This window comes from Ruditapes philippinarum, unplaced genomic scaffold (assembly GCF_026571515.1).
Source record: "Ruditapes philippinarum isolate M1 unplaced genomic scaffold, ASM2657151v2 ctg7196_1_1_1_1, whole genome shotgun sequence".
NCBI classification, from domain to species: Eukaryota; Metazoa; Mollusca; class Bivalvia; order Venerida; family Veneridae; genus Ruditapes; species Ruditapes philippinarum.
This window is the reverse complement of record NW_026858005.1, coordinates 1-20,124: the sequence shown is the minus strand read 5'-3', so window position 1 is coordinate 20,124 and position 20,124 is coordinate 1. Positions and strand designations below refer to the sequence as shown.

Genomic DNA, 20,124 nt, shown 5'->3' with positions numbered 1-20,124 from the left:
TTGTTAAATTTAGCCCAAAGGATTGGCGCCCCAAAGGATAAACATGCAACAATAAATAAACTGAAATTGTGTGTAAATATGTCCGAATTTGTCCGAACTGTAAACAAAGTATAGAGAAATGCAGTTGAAAAAATACAACAGATACAAAATACAATTCAACAGAAACGAATACCAATACATTCTTTAACCCCTTACATTTACTAGATTTCGTTTTTTTGGAGAAAAAATCCTCGATTTTCCTTCTTTTAGCAGACATGACGAACGACACGATTGCGGCGCAATTTATAATTTGCGGCACTTTTTGTGCCGGATCTCGGCATTTTTTTGACAATTCTAACCGGCCTTTTTGTCATTCTAACCGGCCTTTTGGAATGTCTTCACATGCAGGGGCTGAAACACATTATTTGTTCCGCTAGGGTCGAGGAACAAATTGTGCTCCTGACGCACTGCTATTATAACTCATCGACTTCTGAGCGTTTACGCAAGTATCGGATGGATGTGGTAATTTACATACAATGCAGGTGTGCCAAAACTGAAAAAAAAACCATCTTATAACCGTCCGCCTTTGAAATTGTAATCATAACAAACACCTGCAGAGGCATTTCTGATTACCTCGTCACTAGTTGAAGGGCTGTAGCCTAGCAAACCGCATGTAAGCCACAAATGGCCATCAATATTCGACCACAGACTACTAGAGTTTATAGACATGCAAGGCGAAATTGAATATCATATTGGTAACATATCTGGAATTTATTAGAATTTTTACAATTGTCATGTATTTCAAAAGTTTTTAATGTAAACTAAAATGAAATTTACAAAAGCATCAGTACAAGAATCAATATTTTCAATTTGTTTTAGATCTAGTTGATTTATAAGATTTCAATACAAAGTTATTATTTATGAAATAAATTTGCATGTCATCTTGTGAACTGGGCATATGGAAATTTTTGTGCAACAATTGTGCAAGATGGACATACTGATTATTCCATTTTTTTCCTGTACAACGCATCTGAAATATGAGTATCCAGGTCATGAGTAGGTATTACCAAACTAGGGTCACACTCACCTTGGATATTGGGGTTTCAGAAGGAGACAGCCTTGGAGAAACCATAGGAAAACCAATCACGTGATGCTCTTGCTGAAGCTCAGGAGCGGGTTTGTCGGCCACCTGACAGTCTGTAGGTAAATTGCCATCACCATGATCAGAATCAGTAGGAACACGTGCTTCCACATTGACAGCCACATTTTTTCAGCTGTTGGTGTTGCTTTTCAAGTTTGTTTTCTTGACCGCGCCGATTGACCTCTTGCCAATGACCTTGTGGCATGGCGTGGAAACGAAACGGGGTTTCCATGTCTGTTAGATTTTGCCTTTGCTTTAGGCATCATAGGAAATATAATTCAATACAGTGATTAATGATAAACTTACTGGTATAAAAAGTATTTTTCACTTAATACAGTTACTATATCACCGTGTCCCACGGCCACACCTCGTAGATCTAGTACTTAAAATTATTATTCATTTACTGACTGAACTGTATTTATCCTGATATTGTAAATCAAATATCAATTTGATACATGAAAATTAACTATTAAATAATTGTGACAAATTAACTTATCTGATAAAGCTTTTGGTAGGTAAATATTCCGATTCAACTTCGATTAATCTAGAAAACAGACTGGGCCATGTGCTCCTGAATATATGACGTGCACGACTAATGACGTAAGCGCATTAACTGTGACCTTTCAACTCAATCGTAACAACTCGGCAATCTCCGTCAAGTTCGAATTCTTGAAGTCGCCCGAGGTGTTCCGAATGCTTTCAACTAAAGGGGAAACATAATCTGAGTTGCGTTTAATAAGACCTTACGACTTATCTCCATTATAATGACAGATTGTCTAGACAAATTGCATTATCACATTAACACGGATAATGCTTAATATCTTATAAAAATGTCGCACAGGTTAGTTTAATATTATTCTTGTTTATCATTGTTTTAACGAATGCATTAAAATGAACATTCGATATTGAAATAGATATATAGCACCTCTCTTCCTCTGTTACAAAGCTTATCTCATTTGTTGGTGGTTGTGATTTTTATAGTTTACTCTCCGGAAAACAACAGTAAACCTTTATGAACAAGAATTTGTAACAGAGATTTGTAACAGAGTTACCAACGTCCCCCGCCCAAACGAAGTTTTATATGAAGCACGAAATTGTGCTTCTTCAAAAAAAAAAAAAAAATGAGGTCTGAATCTGGACTTTCAGTGCAAAATATTGATCAATGCTAGGCCTGCACATGCCAGTAACAATAAATTCATTAAAGAAATATAATGAAATAACTCCTGTGTATGTGTCTACAGAAATACATGTTTATACTTGTAATCACTTTTTCAAAGTCATGAAATGTGACAAATACAAAATCAATACAAAATACGGTCTGTTACAGGGTATATTTCGAGGCAATTCAAAAATGACATTTTATTTGCATGGGCCTGACCTTGACGTAGGAGGTAGGGATCTAGGTGTTGCGTTATTGTTAACATTTGTGCCAAGTTATTTTAAAATCATTTGAATGATGAAAAAGTTATATAACGCACACACAATATACCCTAGAATTGACCATATTAAGCTTTGGTATTCCAGTGTGACCTTGACATTGAAGGTAGGAGTCTTGCTGTTCAATATGACACATTGTCCCATTATTGAGAAAATGCCAAATTATTTCAAAATCCCTAGGACAATAAAAAAATTATGGTCTGAACACAAAATACACCCTATAAAAGACCATGTTAAACTTTGACCTCTAAGTGTGACATTGACCTCGGAGATAATGGCCCGAATATTGTGCAGGACACATCGTCTTATTATTGTAAACATTTATGCCAAGTATTTTCGATAGCCCTTGATGGATGAGATAATTATGCACTGGAAACAAAATATACCCTATAACAGATCATGTTCATCATTGACCTCCAACTGTGTCCTTGACCTTGGAGGTAGGCGACTAGTTTTTAAACATGACACATCGTCTTACTATTGTTAACATTTGTGCCAAATAATTTCAAAATCCCTTGATTTATGAAAAAGCTATGGACCAGACACAGACTACGACCTAAAACTGTGACCTTGGAGGTAGGCGACCTGTTTTTGCGCATGACATATTGTCTTATTATTGTGAACTTTTATGCAATATAATTTTAAAATCTCTTGATATGTAAAACAGTTATGGACTGGACACAAAATATACTCTGTAACAGACTATGTTAATCTTTGACATTCAACCGTGACCTTGACCTTAAATGTAGAAGGCTGGCTTTTGCACATGACACATCGTCCTATTATTGTGAACATTTGTGCCAAGTATTTTCAAAATCGCTCCATGGATAAGACAGTTATGGGCCGGACACGACATATACGCTCAAAGAGACAATGTTGACCATTAATCACCAAGTGTGACCTTGACCTTGAAGATAGGGATCCGGTTGTGTTGCATGACACATCGTCTTATTATATCAAACATTTGTGTCAAGTTATTTTAAATTCATTTGATAAATGACATAGTTATTGACCCGACACGAAAATGTGACGGACGGACGGAGCCTATTTCTTTATCTCCCATTTATCGAAAAGGCGGGGTACAATTGACCAGAGCACAGTCCATCCAAAGTATCGTTCTTGTACTTTCCGTCAAGCAGTTTACCAGTACTACATCATGTAGATGCCTTCAATTTAACAAGGAACCGGTACATGTATTACTTGTGTACGTGTCAGAGCATTGGTACAGTGCAAATGACAGTAGGAAGGTTTTCATGACCTGCATCATCCGGGAAAATTTTATTTATTTGATGATTCTATATTAAACATCGAAATCATTTTTTCGTTTTTGTGGTTATGTTATTGTAGAAACTATACGCCTGCTATGTTAGTTTACACATGCATTTATAAGTAATTTCTCTATAAGAAGCAACAACTACAAGAAGGTCCAAGGTCTTGCAATCTACCTGAAATGTAATGCGCAGTATTGTTTTATTGTTCGTCAAGTGTCATTTGTAACATTTATTTTAAAAGTTTGCCTCGTCTTAAAGATTTTTCTTAAAGGGTCTAATAAAAGCGATACGAGTACTAATTCTTTACGAAAAATATCAATTATAACACTTCAAATAACTCAAATATTTTAGAAAATGCCTTCATTGATATGATATACGTATGATAAAAGAAAAGAGGAACTAGGATGAATTGTTCGTAATGTATTCGTTCAAGATTGTTGAATATTGTATTCATAACTTATATAGACATTTAATTTTGTATCATACTAACAGAAATACTATAATCAAGTTAATTCATCATTTAAATACTTGCAAAAACCTACTTTCATCTAAATGAAATTCAATGTAAATCTTGTCATATATTTGTAAAAACTTGAATATGATAAATATAATATTTCCTGTTTTCAAGTTTCAAAATGTCATTTAAAGATTACGCAGCAAATACATAGCTTATCAAATGAAACTCGCTTGTGAGTCACTGTGTATATAATCAACTGTGGCGTGCCATAATATGCTTATTATGTTAACAACAAAATGGCGACGTGTAGAAACATTTGGTCGTCCGAGGAAGCTTATGATTACAATTGTACGCCTTGTTCTCAAGAAGGACGGTTTGTGAAAGCCAAGAGATTTTGTGTTGAATGTGGCGAGTATTTTTGCTCAACATGTCTGGCCTGTCATGAGAAGTTTGGTGTAAGTAAAGGACATACACTTATAAAGTGTGAGGAAGTTTCAAAAGACCAAGTTCCAGCACGTCTGAGTAAATGTGAACTTCACACCGATAAGGAGGAGGATATGGTCTGTAGTGATCATGATGTCGTCTGCTGTCGTGTTTGCATTACCACATGTCATAGGTAAATGTTCTAAAATATTTTGATTCTTATTATTAACATGCGCATATTTAAAGGATTTTACTCCAGATCAAAGGCACATACAAGTTAAAAATCTTATATAGAACTGTAAAAAGGTAAATATTAAAAATAAACGAACAAACTAATGCTTAAATGCGATTATTACCGTGATTTGAGTTTCTGTCCTAGGATGAAAACTTGAGATTAACAAAACAATAACAATTCGAAAAATAGGTTTAAGCAGATTTAACCTCATAAAAAGACAACGTTAACATATAGTGCACTTATATTCTCACACATATGGAGGGCTTTCGTTGCCAAAATTCCAGACATGTTAAACTGTCATTGTTTTTGTGTTATTGACGACCTGGATTTTATCTCTGTCATTATGGAAACGAACTTCTTGCATTCACTTGTCGTAATTTGTAGGTGGGAAGCGTGATTAAGTAATTCATGTTGATTTTCTTAATTACGATTTATTTTAATACTATCTGCGCACAGACATTTTAAAGTGTTATGGAAATAAAATAATATTTTCTAGATAAAAACCTTTCTGTCTGATTTTATAAAAAAGAAAAAATGAAAACATATTTAAATAGATAATGATATAATAGATATAACTATATCGATGTTTAAAATGAAAAGACAAATGTTCATACCCTATGTTGGTCAGTAAGCGACATGGAATACGCTTGGATTGACGTCAGCTTTTGGGTTTTAAATAAAAAAATTATATATGCAACACTTTTTTCCTGTTTATTTTACTTACAAAAAATATTCGACTTAATTTAGGATTGATGTTACAAACATATTTTAATCGGACGCTTCGGTTGTATACAATGGTTTTTGAGCTAGTGAACTGCACTCGGACGATGGTTAGTTTAATGAAAATAAATAGAAAAAAAATAGTGATTAGAATACTTTATTTCTACCATATGTATATATATATACAGTAATATACAATTATACACCTCACTTACAATGAATATAACCCTCTCGAGTGTTTAAATTTAATTTGAAAAAATGCTTCCGCTAAATTAAATCAGACGCTTTATTTCTTTTGGACGCTTTTTTAGTCAGACCCGCTAGAATGGGCAACAAGCGTGCTCTTGACTATGATCAGCTGGTTCGTACCATTCCGTAACAGAAGTTCGTAAATACCCAGCGCGTCATGCATGCCTTTAGATTGTTAAACTTTGTGAATCTACTTTTGTCTTATAAAACATGTTACTGTGAAACGAATTATTGTGGTTCTGCAGCTGGAAATACGTTTTCTTATATTCTATTTGAAAATTTCAGTTGTATATACATTTGTCTCATATCACATACAGATAAATATATATAATTGTGCAAACTTACTTATGTATTATATGCAATAAAAATTACGAACTTATTTTTTTATGTTAGTTCTATATGTAAACTTGTTACATTTGTATTTAAAAGTTGGAAGCTTCAGTTAAATAATTTGATTAGGATGCTAGGCATACACAAGTAGTTTTCAATAAGAACACTTTACACGTCTGGATTTTTGGCAACAAACACCCTCCATACATAAATGCCTTAGTGCAATAGGCAGAGCGTCCGTATCAACCAACGAAAAAAAACCATATAAACATGCAATCATAAGTTTGCCGCCCTAGTCAGGTATCTCTTTTTTTTCTTAACTATCTAGTATGGTCCTTAAAACACATTTTACGTTATGTTTCTGAAATTCATATACTTACAAGTGCGTGTAATGAGTAACTTTTGTGCTTTTGATGATTTGCATATGTGTACACACGAAAGTATATAGAGCACACGTCATGTTTTATTATAAAGGTGTGGTCGCAGATGAGATTTAAAAAAAAGAAATTAATATATATATATATATAACAAAATCACATTAGCACCATGTCAGGACATGGAGTTCATACGTATATGTTAAATTAAATAAAAGTAAGGTCCAATTTTAATCTCAGGACAGTAAAGCGTTAAAAAAAACTTTTCATTCTTAGGTCATTCTGCAAAATAAAGATGATTATAATGGAACAAAGGCGTGAGAGAATGTAAATTTTGCACACAAGTTACTGGTAAAGACCTATATAAAATGGTATAAAAATCTTAAAAACATTTCCAGTCCCGTCATGTCAAACAATTTCAGTGGAGTCCCTTTAAAACCCTTTGACGGTTTCAGTGTTAAAAATATCACCCTTTGATAAATGATTTCGGAAACATGTCTTGTAACTATTCAAAATGCAAAAAACTAAAATAAATTTTGATTTTAGGTCATGTCAAAACATTGATTATTTGCCCCATTTGATGAAGAAGTATAAAGATTACGAAAAGTGCGTAGAAGTAGAGAAGGAAATGAAAGATAGAATCGAAGAATTGAGTACAGCACACAAAGAATACTCTGCTAGAGCCTTAAAGCTAAAAACAAGAAAAATAACGTATTTGAAACGTTTAGAAATTCTAGGTCAAACAATTGACAAGTGTGTTAAAAATGCTATCACCGAGACTGAGAAAAATGTCGAAAATCGATTTGAACCTGAAATTTGCGACTTGCAAGACCACACCCAAAACTATAAAGAGATGCTTGTAAAATTCAGCTGTTTGTCAGAGGAGTTATCAAAGGAAAATGATGATCTTCTTGAATTTAAAAAGATATTAGAATGTAAACGGGCACTTAAGGAAATTGAAGTTGAATCTTATGGGTTCGTTTTAAACGAATGCTTTATAATTGACAACAAGTTTCAAAAGAAAATTGTGGAGTCTGTTGTAAGCTGTCTAGAAAATGAATTATTGTTTGGAACTATATTGATTGGAGGTCCTGAAAACAGTTTTGGTGCCCCAAATCTATGTGTTAAAGATTATGAAAGCTCATTTTTAGTTTTATCAGCTGACTATGACAACAGGAAAATCAGACGCATTGACAGTTATTTAAAAGAAAGTGAAAGTTTTGATGTAGAAGGAAACATCTGGGGGATTTGTGAGATAAACAAGCATGAAATTGCATTTACTTTGCCTGGATTGAACAAAGTTCAATTTCTATCAATTTATAAGGGTCCAGTTTTAACAATTAGCTTCATTTCAAATTTTCATTGTCGTGGTATTGCATGTTTCGATGAAAAGATTTACGTGACTGGTGGAGGGAAGAAAGGAGAAGAGTACGGGCAATTAAATGTGTTTGATTTGGAAGGGAAGTTACTCTGCAAAAGTTATCAAGATTTTGGGGAAAACTTTTTCAGCATACCACGAAGCATTATAGTAAATGCCGAAGGGGTATTCATCACTGATGAACAAAACGGTGTCATTTCTTTAGATTTGGAAGGACAGCGGAAATGGGTTTGTAACAACTCAAAATGCAAATTTCCATGGGGAATTTGCTTCACGCGAAATGGGAATCTTTTTGTTTGTGGACGTGATTCAAACAATATTGTGATTGTAAGTAAAGACGGTGAATTTCTAGGTGAACTGTTAAACGTAAATGACGGTCTTTCAGCACCAAAGGCTCTCAGCACTGACAAAGGGAACAATTTCATTATAATATCTGAATATAAGAAGCCACAACTGAAGATATTTTACATTGGTGATTGTGATATATGATATTAAACCAGTAGATACCAGTAAAAAAATAAACCATTACATAGAAACGAGTGGTTAACAATTTGACAAAAAGATTTATGACAACAAAGCACTGGAGTTTTATTTGTTTCGAGAGGGTAGGAAATGTAAACGGTTTTTAATGATACTGCAGATTTTGACTTACTGTGGTGACATTTAGATGGTATTATTTTCTATTGTAGTCCAATTGCAGATTTTTTGTAAATAGTATTCTATATATTTATAAAACTAAATAAAGAAGTAAATATTTATTAATGCACACACATATATACCGGTATTGCTCTCTGATAACAAAACGTTTAAGTCTTTAGTAACCATATCCGGGTCAGAAAAATACGTAATAGTTATTTTTAAAGGTAAGTGACTCTATTTTATCACTGATTTGCAAAGTATTTATGTAAATGATTACTATTGCTATTTTGCACAGTTGAACCTATATTTTGCTGGCGTCTTGAATGCCTTGGTTACCTTTGTATACACAATCCACTTCGAATTTTCCCAAGGGATTGTGGTTCTTGAGGGACAGGAGTGAAATCATTTAATTCTATTTTTATACTGGATATGAAGAAAAACCGTTTATCCTTTCTATAAATCATTATGCATATACATGTATGTAAAAATAAAGATTTTTTTTGTAAATGTTAAATTATTTAGCTAAAGTCACTTAAATTCTAGATATCAACAAGTTCTTGTCACTTATTACTGGCCTTTCAAAATAAATGAAATGGAGCCCTGATATACAAGTTAAAATCCCAAAGTTTAACTAAACAAAAATGACATTCATATAAATAACATGGTGTGTTATAGTTTATACCAATTTATTTTAGTTCGATTGAGTTGGAAGCTGTAAACTTTTTGAAATACTCTCGAATCCGTTCCTTGAATCAACCAGTACTAGGTAGTGTGTGTAAAGTTTCTTGCTCACAAAAACAACGAGTTGCCCATGGCGGGGTTTCAACCCACGCGGACGGTAATCCTCAGATTACTAGCCCGTCACGTTATCCACTCGACCGCACTGCCATTCAATAACAATGTACAAAAATGTTTTGGTGGTCCTTTTACACAGTTATTTAGTGCACCTAGTAAAAGTGATTATATATGTATGGCTTCTTTTTCTCTTCCTGGTGAAAATGCATTTTTGTTGAGCAACAATGTTCTTGTTCATTCATTGCAAGATTTTGTCAAATATGTGTGTATTCAAAAAGAGTACAAAGATGGTATCACGTTACAAACAAATTAGTATGCAACTACTTTGTACATTTGTATATGTATTACTAAATATGCTTGTATTAATAATATACACGCCCGTTTAACTCACAACGAGTGAAAAATGTCCATCGGTTAAAATGTTGTGAGCAACTTCCGTTCCTCGCTGTGAGCACCCATCTTTGACGAGTGACACGATAAACAAGATGAGTTTTTCATAATTTTTGAAGATTACAGACATTTATGTAAAAATATCGAAATGCAGTTAGCTAGCGATGTGTTTTCTGAGTATGCACATGTAAAGATATTGCCTGTTGGTGGACAATTTGATGGAAATACTGTGCGACGCAGTCACTCGGGGTAGCAGGAAAACTGGAGGCAACTTCTCTTTGGACCTTATTCAACATTGAAAACGTCGATTCTGGTGACGTTCTGTGCATTCTATCCTAAAACAGATGCCCACAAGTCTTCAGCGTAACTTATTATGTGAAAGTCTTCATAGAAACGGAGATATACCCGTTTTTGCTTTAATTCTCGTTGTGAGCATGACAAGCGCATTGCGTGTATGGTTGTAATATGTAATTCAGATGGTGAAAATATAATTTTCAATCTACCACAGCAATTAAAACGTTTTTGCACAGCAGCATTTCTTTGCAAGGCGTTGTACATACCCCAGATGGGGGCATATTAGTTTTGAAATGTCCGTCTGTAAGTCCGTCAATCTGTCCGAAAACTTTAACATTGGCCATAACTTCCTTATTAGTAAACGGATTTGATTCATATTTGAACACAACATCCCTTAGCACCTTCCTACGGACCTGTATTTTTTTACCTTGACCTCTGAATGGCCTTTACCTTGAAGGTCAAATTTTCAAAAACATTTAAGATTGGCCATAATGTCCTGGCATAAGGTTAAGGCACAACACATCAAAAACTTTAACATTGGTCATAACTTCTTTATAAGTAAGTGGAATTAATTCATATTTGGATACAATGCCCCTTTGGACAAGACCTTCCAACTGACCTATATTTATTTCACCTTGACCTTGAATTACCTTCACATTGAAGATCTAATTGTCCAAAAACAAATAATCTATCTGGTGCATAAATCAAAGGACAAAGCAACACTTCAGGGGCATTGTCAACTTACCGTGATAGTTCTTGTTTTACATTATTTGGTCAGTCTTCAGCTCAGGATAAACACATGTATGTGTGTATCACACAGATTGTGAAATTGTTGAAATATTCATAAACACCCCGTGATGTTCACTCGTGCCACACTAGAGTATACGAAATAAAATACCTGATTTACCTCCACTGATTAGTTCTTCTGTTATTCTGATGACTTGTGAATATGAAGAATAATTTTCAAAAAAAGAAAAAGAAGAACTATTGCAAAGAAAAACTATTGTACAAAAACGTTTTGATTGCTTTTGGTAGATTGAAAATTGTATTCTTGCCATTTGAATTACATATTAAAACCAGACAAGCAATGCGCTTGTCATGCTCACAACGAGGTTATGGTGCTCACAACGAGGACTAAAGCAAAAAAAGGTATATCTTCGTTTCTACGAAGACTTTCAGATAATAATTTACGCTGAATACTTTTGGGCATCTGTTTTAGGTTAGAATGCACAAAACGTCACCAGAATCGACGTTTTCAATGTTAAATTAGGTCCAAAGAGAAGTTGCCTCCAGTTTTCCAGCTACCCCGAGTGACTGCGTCGCATGGTATTTCCATCAAATTGTCCACCAACAGGCAATATCTTTACACGTGCATACTCGGAAAACATATCGCTAGCTAACTGCATTCCAATATTTTTACATAAATGTCTGTAATCTTCAAAAATTATGAAAAACTCATCTTGTTTATCGTGTCACTCGTCAAAGATGGGTGCTCACAACGAGGAACGGAAGTTGCTCACAACATTTTAACCGATGGACATTTTTCACTCGTTGTGTGTTAAACGGGCGTGAATATATATAATTAACATAGTAATGTTATTAAAAGTTCGTATCGTATAAACTGTACCAACATTTACAAATATGCCAAGACAGGTACAAAAATATTCGGCTACATGGGCCTATATGACACAATCAAATTACATGAATGCAGTTTACAAATGAATGCATTTATAATATCAATTCAATAGTTAATACATTTATAATAGATGTATTTTAGTTCTCTTTTTATATACTATATATAATTTCAAAGATAAGCAAAGACATATATAATATATCAATGGCATATCTAGCCTTTAGAATTATTTATTAAATAACTATACGTTATTAGTCCTATAAAAAAGCACCTGCCACGTTCAATAACACGATGGCCTGCTTTAAAACAGTGCCAATATCCGGGGCCGAAAAGTGATATAGATATAAAGCCCGCATTTGAAGTAATTTCATTGGCTAATAAAGCAGGGCCAAAAAATGATATAGATTTGTGCAAGAAACGGGGAAATGGCATCCATTTCGTTTAAACTCGGTATATGTGTAGACGCCGACAGGTTGCATAAATAAAAAAGTTACTAAACATTCACGCCATGATTTAGTAGTGTTTAAGCGATTGTGTTATAAATTTACAACGTGTAGAATTCACGAAAACACAAACATTTACCGACTTTGTTCAGCAGGAATCACAGTAGACAGACTGACATTTTGTTGTACATGTACACTATAAGTTACAGAATGTAGGTTTTCAAAACAAACTGATAAAATGTAGTTATTTTGACAGTTGTTCTTTGTTATAATTAAGATATCTTAGAATTAAAATAAGAAGAAATATCCGAGGATTAAATGTGAAAAATTATAAGTTCATGTAGTAATTTAATAAAATTGTCAATAAATAAGTGATTTGATATTGGCCCTGTTAGTTGTCCTCGGATCTGTCGTATTGGCCTTCGGCCTTGGGCCAATACGACTGCCCTCGGACAAATAACAGGGCCAATATCAAATCACTTATTTATTAACATATGATATAAATTATATCAATATTTGCTATAGAAATTTCTTTGAGTTTGTATAATTTTGTCATGGGATGCTTTTATATCATTCTTGTTTGCCATTGTTTTAATTGAATTCATTATTAAGTACAATTTGAATTAAAATAGGTATAAAACATCCATCTTCACTTTGAATTCATAAGACTACTGTTCCCTGTACAGGTTGGCAAGCAGTTTACCAGTACAAGTTGACTTCACCTTCGCAAGGAAAGCTTATTACGTGTGTACATGTCTGAGAAGAAGAACAGTGTGAATGATTTCATAATCAGTCACAAAGAAAGTCACCTGCATCCACGGGAAAACTTTTACTTATTTGATGAGTTAACAAAGAGTCTCAAAATCAGTTACTCATTTTAGTGGTTATGGTATTTAAAAAAAAGTATATGCCTGCAATTTCCAGCATACACATTTATCAGTACCTTTATGAAAACAGCAATAAACAAACTCGAACTCAACAAGTTCAAGATCTTGCACTCTACCTCGGTATCAAATCAGATAGGTATGAAACAATAAAATTATTGTACTATGAAACATCGTCCCTATGTCATTTTATTAAACAGTGTTTTTCAAATTATATAAAGTCAAATCACTTTGCCTCTTCTATTAGATTTCAATAAATTAAATCCTGAATACTAAGAAAAGCTTCTTTAGAAATGTTGATATAAATACTAATTCATTACAAAATAAGATCGTTTTGATGGCCAATTGATTTAAACACTTCAAATAACTCAAACTATAGCAATGATACCTTCATATGATGAACCCATTTAAATATCTCGAGAATAGCAGTTTCGAAAATAAAAATTAGAAGATTATTCGTAATATATTGTTGTCCGTTTACGATTTCTGAAGATTTTAGATTCAGATGTAGAAAAGATATCTTGCCATATTTCATAGCTTTAAATTTAAATTACTTATTTAAATGAAAATCTTTAAGTGACGGAAACATATCTCAATAAAAATATCTTGTATGTAAACAATTGTGGCGTGCCATAAAATGCGAGTTACAAAATCAATACACAGCTTTTATCTTCGGGTTTTGTGTATAACTTGACAAACAAGTTTATCCGTTAGAAACAAAATGGCGACGTGTGGAAACATTTTGTCGTCCGAGAAAGCTTATGATTACAATTGTACGCCTTGTTCTCAACAAGAACGGTTTGTGGAAGCCAAGAGATTTTGTATTGAATGTGTCGAGTATTTTTGCTCAACATGTCTGGCCCATCATGAGAAATTTGGTTTAACTCGAGGACATACACTAGTGAAATGTGAGGAAGTTTCAAAAATCAATGTACCGACACCCCTGAGTAAATGTGAACTTCACACCGACAAGGAGGAGGATATGGTATGTGGTGATCACGATGTCGTCTGCTGTCGTGTGTGTATCACTAAAAAACACAGGTAACATATTCATTATGTTTAACTAATATCGTTATCACTGTGACAATGCAGTTTTATGAAAAACTGTTATTTTATACCACACAAACTAGAGAGGCATATAGAATCTACTTTATTAAAGGTCTGTCCGTCCTTCCTTCCGAACTTTGTCCAGTCCATAACTGTCACTTATGGATGGATTTTAAAAATATTTTGTATAAATATGTAGCAAATTGGGACAATGTATCATGTATCTGAAGCTCAAAGGTTAAGGTCACATTGTGACTTCAAAGGAAATTTCTAATTAAAAATCCGCTGACGTTCTTGTCATTGATGGATGGATTTAAAAAGCATTATGCATAAATACATGTTGAACATTGTGACGACAGGTCGCGCCCAAGGATTATGTCCCTAGCTCACATTTGTAGGTCAAAAGTCATGATATGATTTTTTTAAGTGCAGAGATGTAAATTTCCAGTCAACAATTCTGTCATTCCTGGATGGATTTAAAATTCTTGTGCATAATTGTGTTGGACATAATGACGATGTGTCGCGCATGAATCAGAGGTCAAATGTCAAGGACAAAAAGTCCTGGTATACTATAGATGATTTTTTTTATAAAAGTACATTGATGTCTGTGTCCGGTCAACAATTCTGTCATTCCTGGAAGGATTTTGAAATATTTTAATTAGCATAAATGTGTAAAACAAGATGATTGTTGCTGAAAAGGGTCAGGTATCCAGTTCAAGGTCAATGTCAAAAATATGTTAAACATGCTGATTATGAATAGATTGTCTTCTTTTGTATTAACGGATGAACTTTGAATTAAAGATTCTTTAATAGGCTGCTTAAGATGATATGTATTGAACAAAATTTAGGCAATAGAAAATAAATTCCCAGATTCTCATCCCCGCCCGCCCGTCATAAATTGCTCCGCCCGAACGATTTTTATTTTCAAAAAAAAAAAAGAAAGAAAGAAAGAAAAAGAAAGAAAGAAAAACAATTAAGTTTTTTCTTGCTTGATTACTGTGTACGGATGCAGAGTATTTAAAGTATATTTTTAAGTGAATCATCATCCGTGTGGCCGAAAGTCCGTCAGTCTTGGTCCTGGCTGAATAAAGATCGGATCATACGGGCCGAGATAAAATTTCTTACCGTGAAAAATCCTCGGGTCCAAATAAATTTCTAAGAGCTAAAAATAACCTGCTTTGATAGTTAAAATGAAATGTGTAAAAGAACTTGAACTATATTGAACTTTGAACCACAAAAGACCAATTTTTGACAAATCAAATAGTCCAAAAACCTTAGTTCATAACAGCATCGGTAAATTTTGCCGTAAATAACAAAGTTTGAAAATTTGTTTTACAATGCCTTTTGAAATAGCAGCTGAATAACAATTTAAAAATACTCATAAAATAATATATCTGATAAAATCAACAACAACTAGAATTGTGAATGGTTATGCAGGAAACAGACATTTTTTCGTTTGTCACATATTTTCGCGATGCCGATTTTTATAATACAAAAAGAAGTCACCAAAAGGAAGCCTTGTATTGATAAAATTTGTCCAATAACACTTTAAATATAGTTTACTTATTAAATATACTTACTGGATTGTTTACATTATTTTAGAATGACACATTTGCCAGTGAGTGTTGTACAATGGATATTTTCCTAAGGGAGGGGGATGTGGAAACACAAATATATTATACAAGCTTCATGATGGAATTAATCAAGAAGAAACAGCAGAATTGGGAGTCCCAGGATTTTGAAAATCCTAGTGAGGACCATGATTATTTCTACCGTCCAGATTTTGTTTTGTCATTGCAAGCCAAACTAAGAAAAGCCGTCATTTTGACATTCACCCAGGTTGTTATCATATTATACTAGAAATGTCACGTCCTGAAATAATCATCTGAACCAAAAATAAATAAAAGCGTGCCGGTCCGTGTGGCCTTAAAAATGAATTTCGCGTATAATCTTCATGGTCAGCGTGCTGCTTGATTTTGTATGTAATCTTTATAATATCTATAGTCATAAATAAGATAGCTTTTTAATATAATAGGTAAATCTCTGTACTTTCTTTGCCAAATTTTCAATAGCTTAGATGTAATTTTTGCAATGTGATATATAAATAGGATTGTCTTTTTGTCTAGCTTCATTGATTGAATTAATTAATTTACTCATGTAAAAGCACTTTTGATCTGCATAGACATAGTACATCTTTATTCAACTCTTATAAAATTAAGATGTCTTATTATGTAACAATACATGTAAATCTATATTTTTTTTTATTTTGTCAAAACATCAATTGGTTTGATGTAAAAATATAAAAGGTTCAATAAAACAGCTAGATCATTACAATCAAGATAATTATTATCATGTTGCTTCCATTCTCAATCTGAATCTATATATATCTTACATAAACATAATGTTAGAACCTATTATATAGAACAAATTCCAAAATATTGACCTCTTCGTGTGTAATTCCAGACCGAGAATGGAAAATAAAAAATAAAAATTAAAATCCACCCACCCGCCCCATTTTTGCCCAAAATTTGGATGAGAATCTAGTTATTTATTTTCTATTGCCTTAGCTCAGCAGCACAAAAACGCTTGAAGGAGAAGGTTATACTTGAATGTAGTACATCGATTGTTGTGTCTGGTCATGTCTTTGTCATTCATTCATGGATAATTTTTTAAATAATTAGGCACACTGATAATATAAGAAAGTATGTGTTAATGTTTCTAAGACTATATTCTTGCAACACTCTAGTTTTATTGTAACAAATCAAAGGTAATGGTTCCTGTATTAGGGCTGCTTGGAGGGCACTTGTCTGTTTCCAACGGCAGTTCTTGTTTCATATACATATACATTGTATGTATTTTATTTGAGTTTATTGTGGATATGATAGTGAATAATTAATTTTCATTTGGCCTGTCTCCATGCACATTTCTTTTTACAAAAATAGTATGAAAAACCTATTTTTTGCTTGAAAAAATGTTCAGCCTTGTTTGATAAATATGTTTTCAAATTTAATTTCTGTTACATATATTATAAGGAAGTGATTGAAATGATTTTTGCGTTAATTTAGGTCTATAAAATGCACAATTGTCATTTTCTCAGACTTGATGGAAAACACCACTTTTTTTCTTCGGTTTCAGATCATGTCAAAATATTGATTATCTGCCCGAATTGGCAAGGCAATTTAAAGACAATGGAAGACGTAAGGAATTGGAAGATGACTTAAATGATAGAATCGAAGAATTGAAATCAGCGCTCAAAGGAAGTACTGCCCGTGCCCTAAAACTTAAAACGAGACAGACGACACACTTAAAGCGATTAGATATCTTTCAGAAGTCTATTGTTGAATATGTTGCTTTTCTTGTAAATAAGACCAAAAATGATATCCAGAATCAGTTTGGACCTGAAATTTGCAGCATACAGGAACATTTGCAGAAGTATAACGAGCAGCTTTCGAAACTCAACAATCTCTCGGAAGTCTTATCGAACGAAAACGATGAAATCTTTGAATATAAGAAAGTACTTAAATGTAAGCACACACTTAAGGAAATTCAAATCGGAGGTAACGAGCTCGATGATAGTTTAGCAAGTTATAATAAATTTGAAAATGAAGTTATGGAGGCAGTTGTCAGTTCTTTGAATGATGGTTGTTTGTTTGGAACTGTACCAATTTTAGGTTCTAAACAACCTATTGATGTTACTAGCATATGTTTTAAAGAAGATAAAACCTCGTTCTTAATTCTATTGGCTGATTTTTACAATAGTAAAATCAGACGTTTTGAAAATGGTCTAAATGAGACTGAAAGTTTTAATGCTAAGGAAAATATTTGGGGGGTTTGTGAAGTAAACAAACATGAAATTGCATTTACTTTGCCTGCATTGAAGAAGGTGCAATTTTTATCGGCTGAAAACAGTCAAGTTTTAGAAAAAAAATTTCATACAAATATACATTGTCGTGGTATCGCATGTCTTAATGAAAAGATTTATGTAACAGGTGGCGGAATGATTGGGGAAGAGCAAGGTCAATTAAATGTGTTTGATATGAAAGGGAAACTACTCAGTAAGTATGAACAAGATTTGGATGGATACTTTTTCAGTACTCCACGAAGCATTAAAGTAAATGCCGAAGGGATATTCATCACAGATGAACAAAAAGGTGTCGTTTGTTTAGATTTGGAAGGACAGCGGAAGTGGGTCTCAAACAACTCAAAATGCAAATTTTCATGGGGAATTTGCTTCACGTCAAAAGGCAATCTTTTTGTTTCTGGACAGTTGTCAAACAATATTGTGATTGTAAGTAAAGATGGTGAATTTCTTGGTGAACTGTTAAACGAAAACGACGGTCTATCAGCACCAAAGGCTCTCAGCATTGACAAACGGAACAATTGCATATTAGTCTCTGAATTGAAAAAGCCAAATCTGAAAATGTTTTACATTGGTGATTGTGATATATGATATTTAATACGCAGAGTAAAACGTTTGCTATAAACGTGTATTACATATATATAACATATATGACTACGGCTTTTATTGAATAAATGCCGTGATATATCTTGCAGCAACATAAGTAACAGTACTGGACTGTTCCACATCATGCTATTAGAGAGTAAAACATAAAAACGCTTTAATCTATGATGTAATTTTAGATGGCGACATTCATTTGGTTTTATTACTGTCATCATTGAAATATTGTGATTTTTGTAATTAAAAAAACTGTAAAAGTAAATTTCTTGTATTATTTAGGTTAAGGTTTGAATTTGCCGAGCTATCAAACCTGTTTTATAATCAAATTCGCGTTTACAAATAGTTTATTAACTTGCATAAGTACAGAACACAATATTTTGCTGTTCGTCTATATTTACAATTTGGGAGTTGTTTTATACAGAATTAACTGAATGTTTTAAGTATGAATTATATTTATAAGTTTGACGAGATGTGAATCATTTAAACGAATATTGAATAAATAATTCTTTTATCAGTTATATTTCATGTGCAACAAAATCTGCCGTCTCTTCCTTTACCTTATGTATGATACAATATCAATATATAATTGATAGGTTGTTTTAGTTTAATGGGATAGAATAGTTGTTCCCGACACAGCTGAGACTCTATTGAAAGACTTTTGAAACACAATCAGTGCTAACATTAATATTCTGGACGTGGAAAATTATCAATAACGAATTTATTTGTAATTCAAAAAAAAGTGACAATGTGTTTACTATTATTATGTTAACAAGAAGTGTCTAGGAATTGTTTTCGTCACCAAACAAACATTGTCCTATTTAAAGGTAATTGTGTCCAGACAATCCATGAAGACCTAAATTATGGAGCAGAATTTGGGTATTTATTCGCTGATTATCTTTCAATTTCTATTTATCTAATTTATATTCGTATTCATTTAATTCTTATCTATAATCATATAAATTTAAATTGATTTAAACAAGTTTAATTGCTACTTTTTAATTGCCAGTTAAACATTTGTATTTTGATACTGCAGACTGTAAGGATCAATTGTTTCGACTTCTTGTTTAAACTACGTGATTAGATATCATGTTTCATACTTCTTACTTTTCAATTTGAATAATTTAGTTTTAACTCATGATCTTGAACGTCCTTCCTTTTCAGAATACAAAGTGGGTTACATAACAATGAAATAAAATCTTTACGAATGCACCTAGACAAATACGAACTGTAATAACACGAATACGAAATTACATTGAAATTTAAATTTATACATCTGGCCGGGAACCAATATTTCCGTACAAGTCCGTAATTTCTGACGGTGTAACCATTGAAATATTCTCTTCAAAAAAAATCCACGAAATCCAGGGTAGCACTCCACAGTTAATTTCAAGTTTCTGCCGTCAATGTCCTACAAGCAATACATGTACGTTTTTCTGATACCAAACTACACAACCTTGAAAAAGAAAACACATTTGTTGAGGACATATATGACATAAAATTGCAAATCTACATAGAAAATCATCCCATCTGCAATAGGCAGGCATGA

The 20,124-nt window shown here is 33.0% G+C and overlaps 2 protein-coding genes across 2 annotated transcripts; both read left to right on the top strand.

Annotated features, from left to right (window-relative positions):
- The first annotated feature begins 4,581 nt into the window (after positions 1-4,581).
- Positions 4,582-9,155, top strand: LOC132751771 (uncharacterized). Its single transcript, XM_060742011.1, has 2 exons — positions 4,582-4,901; positions 7,163-9,155. Exons 1-2 carry the CDS (start codon positions 4,582-4,584, stop codon positions 8,481-8,483), a joined length of 1,641 nt encoding a protein of 546 aa, XP_060597994.1. The 3' UTR covers positions 8,484-9,155.
- Positions 9,156-13,791: 4,636 nt separating this feature from the next.
- On the top strand, positions 13,792-18,832 carry LOC132751772 (uncharacterized). Its single transcript, XM_060742012.1, has 2 exons — positions 13,792-14,113; positions 17,255-18,832. Exons 1-2 carry the CDS (start codon positions 13,794-13,796, stop codon positions 18,567-18,569), a joined length of 1,635 nt encoding a protein of 544 aa, XP_060597995.1. The 5' UTR covers positions 13,792-13,793; the 3' UTR covers positions 18,570-18,832.
- The last annotated feature ends 1,292 nt before the right edge of the window (positions 18,833-20,124 follow it).